The sequence below is a fragment of the Bos indicus genome, chromosome 21 (genome assembly GCF_029378745.1).
Source record: "Bos indicus isolate NIAB-ARS_2022 breed Sahiwal x Tharparkar chromosome 21, NIAB-ARS_B.indTharparkar_mat_pri_1.0, whole genome shotgun sequence".
Classification (NCBI taxonomy): domain Eukaryota; kingdom Metazoa; phylum Chordata; class Mammalia; order Artiodactyla; family Bovidae; genus Bos; species Bos indicus.
In genome coordinates this window covers 20337001-20349778 of record NC_091780.1, presented here as the reverse complement: position 1 = coordinate 20349778, position 12778 = coordinate 20337001, and the positions used below count along the sequence as shown (strand labels likewise).

General features: G+C 48.2%; 1 protein-coding gene across 1 annotated transcript; it reads left to right on the top strand.

Annotated features, from left to right (window-relative positions):
• Positions 1-11564: 11564 nt before the first annotated feature.
• LOC109575148 (myeloid-associated differentiation marker-like) lies at positions 11565-12491 on the top strand. Its single transcript, XM_019983190.2, has one exon. The coding sequence runs from the start codon at positions 11565-11567 to the stop codon at positions 12489-12491; it is 927 nt and encodes a 308-aa protein (XP_019838749.2).
• The last annotated feature ends 287 nt before the right edge of the window (positions 12492-12778 follow it).

The following is a 12778-nucleotide window of genomic DNA, read 5'->3' as shown; positions in this document are numbered from 1 at the left end:
ATTTCAGTTTGTTTGGCCTCACTGTGCATGGGGCCCAAGAACTTGTAGGAACAGAGGGATGAGGTGCTGAAGGTCAGAAGGGGGCACCCATCACTTTTCTTGTACATTTGCCTGGAAGCTCCCCAGTGCTGGGGCACCAATTTCAAAATGGGGTGAATGGACCTCTGAGCCAGGTGCCACCCCCAGGAAATAATGCCCCCCTCCCATGAGCAAATGGAACTGGAACAGGGAGGCAAAGGGAGGGGTATTGATTAGTCACGTGGTCTGCTCTCTGGGCCCACAGGATTCAGGGTGTTCCTGTCCTGGCTCAAGTGTTCATCGCCCTCTCAGTGCTGGGTGGTGTCCACCAACACTTGACTCAGAGAGAATAAAGAAAAAGAGGAGGATCTGAGGGAGTAGAGAGAATATGGAACCATTTTACTACTAAAAAAGCATTTTCCAAGAGCAAGGGAATATTTGCTCTGGAAAGATGAGGATCTAGTCCTCGGGCAGGGCCAGGATGAACTCCACCAGGCAGGCAGCCCTACTGCTCTCGAATTCTCCTGGAGATGAGGTAGAGCTCCATGGCTGCCCTGGTATCTTCCACCAAGTTGTATCCCAGCACACTGTCCTGCAGACTCAGGACTGAGAGGGGCCTGGGGGCTGAATCCAGGTGCCATGTGACCTGGGACTTCCCTGCTCACACCCTGACTCCAGGGCTGAAGTAGGTCAGAGTGAGTCTCCAAGGGCTCTGATACAATAGTCTCAGCAAGTGCTGAAGCAGGCCTGGCTTCAAGCAGTTCTCACAGGGAGGCCAGGGCCTGGAGAACATGGACACAGATGTTTCTAGAGTGCTCCTTGCTCAGCATGTTGAGAACAGGGATCTTCAGTGAGTCCAGGAGCTGATACTCTGTCCTCGGTCCCTGGTGCCACAAGCCCAGCAGAGGGGCCCAAACTCAGGTCTATTTCCCGCCTTCTGCACATTCCTGCTCCCCAGACAAGCTGCCCCCACTCCTCAGACTGGAGCTCAGGTTTCTCCCTCCCCAGTCCCTGCTTCCTGCCTCCTCCACTAAGACACACCCTTCACCCTCCACTTGGACTTAGTGTCCTGCCTGCCCCTGTCCTCCATCCCTGCTCAGGATACCTGCCCTCCCCTCTGTGGACATACCCCCAGATGTGCTGATGGTCAGGTCATGGGTCACCCTCCCTTCAACCAAGAGTTTCTCAAGGACTGGCTGGGCCTTGCTCACCCAGGTCCTCAGCCTCTGGTCCAGAGCAGGTGCTGAGTTAGAAGGGCCCCTGTGTGGCCGCAGCTCCTAGTGTCCAGCCCGCTTCCCTGGGCCCTTCTACCCCAGTGAGCTCCCAGTTCTCAGCACACACCTGCCCCTGCCTGGGACCTCAGGGGGACCATCTTTGCCTGCGAGTTTGAGCTCAGGGTCCTTCTCTCATTTTTTGATCCCCCTCCCCCTGCTCATTGCATATGTGCCACTCTCCTATCTGAGGGGAAGTCCCAGAGGCTTTTCTCAGACTGAAAGTTAGTCCCCAGGTTACAGCTCAACAATGGCTTCCCACTGAATCGTAAGTGCTCAATGTGATGCCCAAGACTGACTGTCTGTCCCTGTCAGACTCTACTTGCTCTCTCTCCCATAAACATTGCTCTGTCCCCCCTGCCCCTGGCTTGTTCTGTGAGAAGTACCCTTCCCCTATCATTTCCTAAAGATGAAAACTCCAGACTGCAATCACTCTCTTAAAATCGTTTAATCCAAATAGTGAAAAATATAGCAACCCACCTTCCCCAAAGGTTTCAATAGTCACCTTCTGAGGGTCCTGTGATGGGGGTCCCAGAACTCCTGAGGCATAGAAGCAAAAGGGGACCGTGAAGATGAGTGCAGCCATCATTGTCAGGACTCAGACTCCTTGGTCTGCCTCCAGAGGACTCTCTGGTCTGTCTCGGGACCTCGGGCATTTGAGGGGCACCACAAGGGGGACACCTGAGTATGAGCTCAGGACTCTGCTCACCCACACCTGAGGGGAAGGTAGTGCAGGAATCACCCGACTTACCTCTAAGGTCAGCTTTCTACCCTGAGTCCCGTGGGTCCATTAATGTCCTGGAAGATAGGATTTAGGTGGTCTGTAACAGCCTTATAACAGAATGCAATGTTTCCAAGGTATGTGCATGCATATTTCTGGGATCATCATATTCTCAATGGGAATTGTGTACTGGAAAAGCTGAAATGTTTCCAAGGGGCTTTCTGTATCTCCAAAAGAAGTAGATATTGTGTACTAATATTGTGTACCAACAGAATAAGTGAGGGAACAAAGATTTAGGATTCTCTCTGTGTTGTCCATCTGGAGCAGTGACCTCCCTTGGCATCAAGAGATCAGATCAGATCAGATCAGTCGCTCAGTTGTGTCTGACTCTTTGCGACTCCATGAATCGCAGCACACGCCAGGCCTCCCTGTCCATCACCAACTCCCAGAGTTCACTCAGACTCATGTCCATCGAGTCAGTGATGCCATCCAGCCATCTCATTCTCTGTCATCCCCTTCTCCTCTTGCCCCCAATCCCTCCCAGCATCAGAGTCTTTTCCAATGAGTCAACTCTTTGCATGAGGTGGCCAAAGTACTGGAGTTTCAGCTTTAGCATCATTCCTTCCAAAGAAATCCTAGGGCTGATCTCCTTTAGAATGGACTGGTTGGATCTCTTTGTAGTCCAAGGGACTCTCAAGAGTCTTCTCCAACACCACAGCATCAAGAGAAGTAGGTTCAAAAAGATCTGGTAGCCTCTCTGGGCATTAAATTTCCCCAGCTTGCCTCTTTCCCAAACTACAGCATTGGAGCATCTGTGGATTGAACTACAACTTTGTATCTTTTAACAACGCCTCTCCCCACCTCCCTGCCCCACCACTGTTCTACTTTCTGCCTCTGTGAATATGTTTTTTTTTTTTTTTTAGATTCCACACATAAGTGCAGTTGTGCTAGTTTTTCTGTATCTCCCTTTCAACTCAGTGTAATGTCCTCCAGGTTTATCTAAGTTGTTGCTAATGTCAGAATTTCTTTCTTTTTAAGGGCTGAATAATATTCCGTGTGTGTGTGTGTGTGTGTGTGTGTGTGTGTGTGTGTGTGTTTCTTATTCTATTCACCCATCGATGGACACTCAGGTTATTTTCATTTTGCCATGCTCTTTAATATCAGATAAGATGAAAGGGCAAAAACTAAAATTGCAGATTTGGAAAAATAGAATTTCTACAGATTGTTATAAAGTGTTCCATTATTTAAAACATAATTCAAAAGTGACATATACATATCTTGATACTGCTTGTTGTAAAATGTTATCAAACACTTTATAGAAGGAGAGGACTTCTTGAATTTCATTTTCCATCAAAAGATAATCCGTGCACCAATGTGTTGTAAACTACTGTTAAAATATAGAGCAATATAAACACCCCAGAAAGTTTCCGCATGCCCTTTTGAGTAAATCCACCTCTCTAACCCAAGAGGGGACCACTTTCGATTTGCATAATAGATTAGTTTAACCTATTTCAGAATGATACTGTGTATATTCTTTTGTTTCTAGAATCTTTCAATTATCACAAAGTTTTTGAGATGCATCCATGTTTTGTGTAGCTTATAGTTCATCCTTTGTATTGTAATACTCTAGGTTTGACTGTATTACTGTCTTTATTCCCCTGTTGATTGATATATTGCCTGTTTCTAATTTGGGATTATTATGCGAAAGCTGCTATGAATGAACATTCTCATATAAGACTTGTAAAGGAAGATTTCATTTCTGTTGAGAAAATACTTATGGTTGAAACTGCTGGGTCACAGGGTAGTTTATGTTTAATTGTATAAGAAACTGTCCGACCCTTGAGTGTAGCTTTTACACGCCCACAGTGATGTACGCATGTTCCAGTTGCTCCACGTGACCACTGCATTCTGCATTGCTTATTCACTGACCTCCATTTCATTTTCTTCCTAACAACCGGAGGGACAGTTCTGATGTGGGCACCTGATTGAGTGGCCCAACCGTAGAAAATGTCAGTGAGGCATCATCACTCACGGCTAAAATCCAACTTATTTCTCTGGTGTTCAGGCCCATCCAACACCTCTGTTACTCCGCACCTCATTTGTGATGCTCAGATAAGATGCAGGACTCTGTAGTGACCTGTCCACAATCACTGCTTACCACAGGGTAAAGGCTGAGAAGTATCAATCTGGGAGCAATGAGAGGCGGAGCTTGTGGGATCCAGGAAGACTTCCTGGAGGAGGTGATGTGGAGGTCAAGGACGAGTTAGAATTAACAACGCAAAAAGACAGGAAACAGTTGCAGGATTAAATTTTTGCTCAAGGATCTCATGAGTCTTCAGTGGCAGAGCTGATGTGACTGCTGCTTGTGTGTAGGAAGGAGGAGGGAGAAGGGAGAATTGAGCCTGGCTAACTGGAGGCTGATTCATATCCCCACTTGAGTCAGGAACAAGGCTTTGGGGTGGCACAACGTAAGGATTTGGAGCTGAGAGACTTCCCTAAAGCCGAGACCACGTGGCCTACAGCCTTGGAGCAAGGGTAGACAGGGAAAAACCATGCCCTTCAGCCAGAGGAAAGGTCAAGGCTGACATCGCCCCACGTGAGTTTTGCCTTTTTTTTTTTTAAGTTTCCACAAGAGGAATAGAAATTTCAGGTCTTCTTTTCTTGTGTGTTTGGATCCCAATGTGCATGATCCCTGAGATCCCACAACTCCAACCTGGGAAATTAACACAGTCAGTGCCCAATAGGCGATTGATCTGGAGGGTCCTGAACAGGAGCAGGTGCAGTTATTCTGGGTGAAGCTCCCAACCCAGTAGGACCCTTCCAGGAAAAGGGGTCCTGTAAAAGAGGGTCTCAGTTTAATGACAAAATACATGAGGAACAACCCACTGTGAATCCCAGGAACTCCAGTGAACACACATCAATCAGAAATACTCAGTAAACAAATTCACTTTATATGATAAAACACATTAGAAAAATAATCATGAAGTAAGGACAGGAAGACGTGAAAGAGGACCATAAAGGGCTGAAGAGTGTCTTCCAAAAATTCATCTCTACTCAAAACTTCAGAATGGGCCTTATTTAGAAGTAGGATCTTTGCAGACATATTTAGTTAAGAATGGAGGGTGGGCCTGAAATCTCATGACTGGTATCTTTATAAGAGAAATGAGAGAGAGATTTTCACACACATAGTTGAGAGAAGATGAGTACATGAAGGTGGAGGCCGAGACATAGATAAATGGCCACAAGCTAAGAGGCCTCCAGAAACTAAAAGAGGAAAGGAAGAATTCTCTTTCTGAAGAATCTGAAGCAGCACAGTTCTGCTGACACCTTGATTTCAGACTTCAGGCCTCCAGGACAGTGAGAGAATAAATCTCTGTTGTTTTAAGCCAGCAAACTTGTACCAAATTGTTGCAATATTCCTAGGAAACCAAGCTAAGTTTCCAGAAAGGAAAAAAGAGTTTTTGTTGTATTTTTTAAAAGTTTACAGACAGAATGCCTGATCTCCTGCCCTAGAGCATGGTGGTCACATGGATCCCAGCACCCCTTGTCATATTTTGTGTCCCCCAGTGTCTGAGACTCACAGGGGAGGAGCCACTGATCTAGAGAAGGCTCCTTCCCTCCCACAGGAGCCAGGAGGGAAGGAAATAAGTAAAAGGGATGGAGAGGACTAGGGCCCCTGGAGAGTTTAGCTGCACTTGTTGGGGGCGGTTAAAAAGTAAGAGGCCATGTGCATGACATGGTCTTATGTTTACAAACCTGGAAAAAAACTACAGATATGTATCACAAACATGCGTGCATATATGTATGTGTGTGCATGCTCAGTCCCTCTGTAGTGTCAGACCCCATGGACTATAGCCCACTAGGCTCATCTGTCAATGGCATTTTCCCAGACAAGATTACTGGAGTGGGTTGCCATTCCCTTCTTCAGGGGATCTTCCTGACTCAGGGATCAAACCTATGTCTCCTGAGTCACCAGCATAGACAGGCAGATTCTTTACCAGTGAGCCACATGGGAAGCTGCATATGTACACACATGTCTACGTATGATTTTAGAGCATGTGAAAGGTGTTGAAGATTGTACATGAGATTGAGGATACGGATGATCCCTGAATGGAGAGGTGGACACTCCGTGAGCAGGCAGGAAGCTTGGCCATGCCCAAGAGGGTAAACAGGGCACATGTGAGATGCTCGTAGCCCTGCTTCGTGCCAATTATACCTGAGAAGAAGGAAATATAGAAAATACTAAACAAAGGTGAGAATGAAAAGCAGTGGAAAGTAAAGGACATGGCAGCTACTCAGCTCCACCCCTCCTTCCAGAGGCAACATGGCCCAGTGACACCACATCTCCTGAAGCTTCCAGAGGAGCTGGAAATCCAGATTTCCATGTGAAATTAAAACACTGCAGCTACCAACACTTCAGGAAGAAATAATACTGATTCTACACCATCTCTTCCTAAAAACCCTGTGAAGAGAAACCAAACACATCCCTGGGCCACCTTCAGGACACACAGGTTTGCAACACCTGATCTGGAAGAATGAAGCTTGCATGCACTTATGTCCAAAGTGGGGCTAGGGCCTTCTGTGTCCTCTGTGAGAGGGAGGGGAACAGGTAGCCGGCATGGACTGAGTGTGTTTTGTGCCAGGCCCTTTCATGAGCCCTTCACATGCTATTATTTATTTAATTGACATAAATCAGATACTAAGTTTCCTCATCCTACACACATGAGGAAACTGAGGCTTTGATGACTAATTTGCCCAGGATCATTCAGTTATGAAGTGTCTCCTCCAGGCCCCACAGCCTTCTTGTCACTCTGAGTGTCCATCTCCCCTCCTCCTTCTCTGCCCTTCTGACACCTCCTCCTCCTTCCTCTGTCCTGACCTCGACCTTCCTGGCGCACTGTCTTCCAGTCCACATGCCTGGCTGCCGGGGCAGGCACGGCTCAGCCACATCCAGGCTGTGATCCGATGGGGGCACCATGTCCAGGCTCACAGACTAGAGTGGAGGAGGGCTGCAGGGAGACTCAGACAAACTTCCACTTCCTGCTTTCCAGGTGGGGTAACTGAGGCCCAGAGAGGGCACAGGCCTGACCCAGGGTCACACAGCTGGAACCCCCATGCCTCTCCCACTCCAAATCCTCCCTCTGTGCCATTAAAAGACTCCAAAATTGTCTTTCACTCTTAAGTGGAAATCCCAGTGGCAGTTCAGGGAGTTAAGTTGGTGACAAACTGGGGTACAGAGCATTAACATCCCAGAATAACTTATATCTGGTGCCCCTCCCCACCCCTGGCAGTGCCCACTGGGAAGCCAGCAGGCTCCAGGGCTCCACTGCCAGTTGGGGCTCAAGGAGCTTTGTGAGTCCAGGGAGGTTCTCAGGTTTGCTCTGTGTTTCTCTTTCCAGCCTCAGCTTGTCCCAGGCTTTATTATCAGCAAAGGTGACAAGGCCCCTGATGGCAGGAAGCTGGCTGGGGCTCAGACTGCTGGCCCTTCAGCCCTGGGTGCCTCTCAGCAAATAGTCCCTTGGAAACAGGGTAGCTGTCCCTGCGGAGGGGGCGGGCTGGGAGGGGCCTCACTTCCCCAACACTGGACCCTGGAGGAGCCCCTGTGTGAGCAGGACTGCAGCCCTGGCTGGAGGGACTGTCTTGGGCAGGTGACCTGGGAAATTCCGTGGTCTCCAGTGTCCCTGCGACTCTGGCCAGGTGTCCTTGTCACAGCCCTGAAACCCCTTCAGGCCCCTGTTCTCCTGTCTCAGTTCCAGCCCAGGCCCCTCCTCCATGGGAAGGTTGGCTCCATGCCTGCATCCCTTCTGGGTCGGAAGACCCCTACTGGGCTGCCTCAGGACCACTGGGACCCTGGGATCCCCCCAGTCATCTCCACTCTGTCCCCCGCCCCCACCCCAGTCTCGGGTGCATTCTCAGGGCTGTCTCCTCCCAGAGATCAAGGAGGTACCTCCTTTTTCAGCTCCTGCCCTTAAAATGGTCCAGCCATCTGTCCATCCCCATCCCCTCTCTGGGAGGCCCTGAAAAGCTCCACATCAGCATCAGACACAGCGTACTTGTTCATTTCCAATCCCTTGGTTCCCACCTTGGAACCTGCTAACCAGTCTCCCAGGTCAGAAAAATCCTGCTCATGTAGGACTACTCTTAAATCTTTCCAGACTCACATCTGGATGGCCCCTTGGAAGCTGAAAAGCCAAACATTATGTTTATTTATTCTGTGGTTCCTCCATGACTCTCCTCCTTGGAGTCATGCTGGGTTGAGGTCTCCCTTCCGAAATGAGGAAGAATCAAACATTAAGGCAAAATTGAGGGAAGGGGATTCAGAATAGTGGCTACTATTACCAAAAGGTGTGGGGTCTGGTTGTTCACTGCCCAAAAGTCAATAAATAGGCCAGGTTGGTGGGAAGGAAAGTTTACTTCATTTCAGATAGTGGCAATTTGGCGGGAGGGTGGATGTCTATCCCAAGGCTGACTCCCCACCCCACCCTATCCACCGTACATCCCTGCCAAGCAGGAGGTGAGAGCCTTTATAGGCTGAGGGAGGGGGCTACATGCAGAAACAGCATAGTCAGCTCTGACAGTCATCTTCATATCGGTCCTCGGTGGTCTGACTCACATCATCTTGATTGTTCTCAGTCAGTTCAGTTCAGTTCAGTTGCTCAGTCGTGTCCGATTCTTTGCGACTCCATGAATCGCAGCACACCAGGCCTCCCTGTCCATCATCAACTCCCAGGGTTCACTCAGACTCACGTCCATCGAGTCAGTGATGCCATCCAGCCATCTTATCCTCTGTCGTCTCCTTCTCCTCCTGCCCCCAATCCCTCCCAGCATCAGAGTCTTTTCCAATGAGTCAACTCTTCACATGAGGTGGCCAAAGTACTGGAGTTTCAGCTTTAGCATCATTCCTTCCAAAGAAATCCCAGGGCTGATCTCCTGTAGAATGGACTGGTTGGATCTCCTTGCAGTCCAAGGGACTCTCAAGAGTCTTCTCCAACACCACAGTTCAAAAGCATTAATTCTTCGGTGCTGAGTTTTCTTTATAGTCCAACTCTCACATCCATACATGACCACTGGAAAAACCATAGCCTTGACTAGACGGACCTTTGTTGGCAAAGTAATGTCTCTACTTTTGAATATGCTGTCTAGGTTGGTCATAACTTTCCTTCCAAGGAGCAAGTGTCTTTTAATTTCATGGCTGCAATCACCATCTGCAGTGATTTTGGAGCCCCCCAAAATAAAGTCTGATACTGTTTCCATTGTTTCCCCATCTATTTGCCATGAAGTGATGGGACCAGATGCCATGATCTTTGTTTTCTGAATGTTGAGCTTTAAGCCAACTTTTTCACTTTCCACTTTCACTTTCGTCAAGAGGCTTTTGAGTTCCTCTTCACTTTCTGCCATAAGGGAGGTGTCATCTGCATATCTGAGGTTATTGATATTTCTCCCGGCAATCTTGATTCCAGCTTGTGTTTCTTCCAGTCTAGCATTTCTCATGATGTACTCTGCATGTAAGTTAAATAAGCAGGGTGACAATATACAGCCTTGATGTACTCCTTTTCCTATTTGGAACCAGTCTGTTGTTCCATGTCCAGTTCTAACTGTTGCTTCCTGACCTGCATACAGATTTCTCAAGAGGCAGGTCAGGTGGTCTGATATTCCCATCTCTTTCAGAATTTTCCACAGTTTATTGTGATCCACACAGTCAAAGGCTTTGGCATAGTCAATAAAGCAAAAATAGATGTTTTTCTGGAACTCTCTTGCTTTTTCTGTGATCCAACAGATGTTGGCAATTTGATCTCTGGTTCCTCTGCCTTTTCTAAACCCAGCTTGAACATCAGGAAGTTCACGGTTCACGTATTGCTGAAGCCTGGTTTGGAGAATTTTGAGCATTACCTTACTAGCATGTGAGATGAGTGCAATTGTGCGGTAGTTTGAGCATTCTTTGGCATTGCCTTTCTTTGGGATTGGAATGAAAACTGACCTTTTCCAGTCCTGTGGCCACTGCTGAGTTTTCCAAATTTGTTGGCATATTGAGTGCAGCACTTTCACAGCATCATCTTTCAGGATTTGAAATAGCTCAACTGGAATTCCATCACCTCCACTAGCTTTGTTCGTAGTGATGCTTTAATTCTACATCACTACGAACTGGTTTGTTTCCATTTGTTTGAAGCCACTTCTCAGAACTGGCAGCTTATGTCATGGCTACAGTCTGATCATCATGTAGTTGACTTCTTCCACCTGGTGTGGGTTCCAGTACCTATAAGACAGCTTATAGGATATGGATCAGAATATTATCTATAGCCCTCAAGGAGGAACTAAAGATCCTTGACTACACTTAATGAGTTCATTATTATTATTATTTGGTCTCCTTTGTCCGTTTTCCTTTGTTTCTACATGTTCTCATTTCTTTGATTAAACTCATTCTTTAACTAAAGTTTTCCATAGACAAAAGGCAGGCAGGGTCATGGAGGAAAGGACCATAGAGTCCTGCTCTGTTTCACTACTTCCCACATCATCTTGTCCCCACGCCTTGCTCTCACCCCATGGCTCCTCCCTGTTCACCCCTGAAGCTGCCCTCCTCCGGGTGGGGCTGTGTCCCTCAGATGGCAGCTTCTTCTAGTGATGCTGCAGGGAGGACAGGTTGGCACACGTCTGTCTTCAGGTTGCTGTGGAAGGAGGCTGTGGCCCTACAACCGTGTCCTGGGTCCCAGAGCCCCGAGCTTTGGTCCTGGGCTCCCACCCAGGGGCTCTGTTGATATATGGGCTATACAGCAAAGCACTCAAATCCACACATTTGGCATTTTTATCTGGGGTTCCCACATCCTGTTCATGCCACCTTAAGGAAAGCAGTTAATTCTCTGAGCCTTAAGTTTTGTCATGTGTAAAATGGGGTTAGCAATACAATCCTCAATCCCATTTCTGAAACTCTTGGGGTCAGATATAATTCAAAATTCAGTTTTTTCAGCTTCAGGTATGTGACACGGTACATCTCTATACGACACGTCACCCCACTGGGGTCTGAAAAGACCTTGTAATCAAACACATCAGTGTTTCTGCAACTGAACTTTTGAACATTCACATTAAGTGAAATAAATAGAGATCACAAATTTTCTCATGTCTGTTTAGGTTAAATTTTGTTACCAAATTTTTTTTTTTAATTTGTTTTCAATTTTGAGAGACCTGAAGGGTTGGGGTTAGAGATAAGGGCCATCCTATCCTGTGTCTCAGATAATGGCCCACAGCTCAGAGAGATCCAGGATGTTCATGGTTTGAGGCCAGACCCAACCCAGCTGTGAGGTTTGGGATAAGACAAATCTCCTGACAAGGCCAAGGGTGATGGGTGGGGACGACCATTCTGGAGCGACTGTGCTGTTACCCGAGTGTCTGGGCCACTGGTTCTAACTCCATGGATCCTGAGCCTCAGCTGTCACAGGGCCCTGAGCCTTTTCCAGGTGTCTGGCTTAATCCACCTCCAGAACTGGACCTTTCTCTGGCAGGTCCTCAGTGAAGACCACTGCCATACTGGTGACCGTGACTTGCCTGACCATCACAGCACCATGTCCACTGGGGTCACACACCCAAACCTGGATGACTGGAACACAGTGTGCTGCTTCTTCCGCCTGCCACAGCTCTTCTCTACCTGCGTGGCCTTCTCCCTGGTGGCCGACATGGGCATTTGGAGAGGGAACATAGGTAACTGGTCCATGTCCATCTGGTGCTTCTGTTTTGCTGTGACACTCATAATAGTCACAGTCAAGTTTTTTGATTTTGAATCACACTTTCCTCTCTTCTGGTACAACCTTTCCATCACCTACGCCTGCTACGCTGCCATCCTCTGCCTCTTGGCCTCCGTCATCTACTCCATCACCCACGTCCAGTTCCTGCCTGATGGACCTCTCCGGGACCGGGCCACTGCAGCCACTACATTATCCTGTATCGCTTCTGCATTTTATGCCATAGATGCCTTTGTGTGGAACTACTATTGGCCCGAAGATATCCCCTGCTATGTGTACACATTACCAGCCCTGCTGAAGGTGCTGGAGACCTTTGTGGCTGGTGTCATCTTTGTCTTCCTCAGCAACACCTCCCTGTACCTGCACCAGCCGGCCCTGGAGTGGTGCGTGGCTGTCTACTCCATCTGCTTCATCCCAACAGCACTAGCTATGCTGCTAAAACTGGGTGACTGGGAGAACATACTGCCCGTCCCCTTCCCCATTTTCCAGTTGGGGCTAACCTTGCTCTCCGTCCTCCTCTACATCAGCGCTCTGGTCCTCTGGTTGCTCTACCAATTCTATGAGGAATTCGGCGGGCAGCCCCAGTGGTCCAGTGATATCAGCTGTATCGATGACCTCATATGCACCTGGATCCAGCGATTGGCTGTGGCTGTCCTGACAGCCATTAACCTATTGATTTATGTGGCTGACTTGGTGTACTGGGCCCGCCAGGTTTCTATAGGGACTGAGGACCAGCCCAGGGACTTCTGATCCCCTCTGGTCACAGGAGGTCTCCTCACTGAGCTCTGTTATCTTCTGATGTCCTCAATGGATGTGAACTTGGGCAAACTCTAGGACATGGCGAGGGACAGGGAAGCCTGGCTTGCTGCGGTCCATGGGGTTACAGAGAGTCAGACACGACTCAGAAAGTGAACAACAGCAATGTCCTCTGATGTCCTCTTCCTGGCTCCCTCTCTCCCTCTTCACATCTTTCCCCACTCATCTCTCTCTTTTCTGTTTCCTTCCCTCCTTCTGCTCTGTCTCCTTCCTATTTTGTT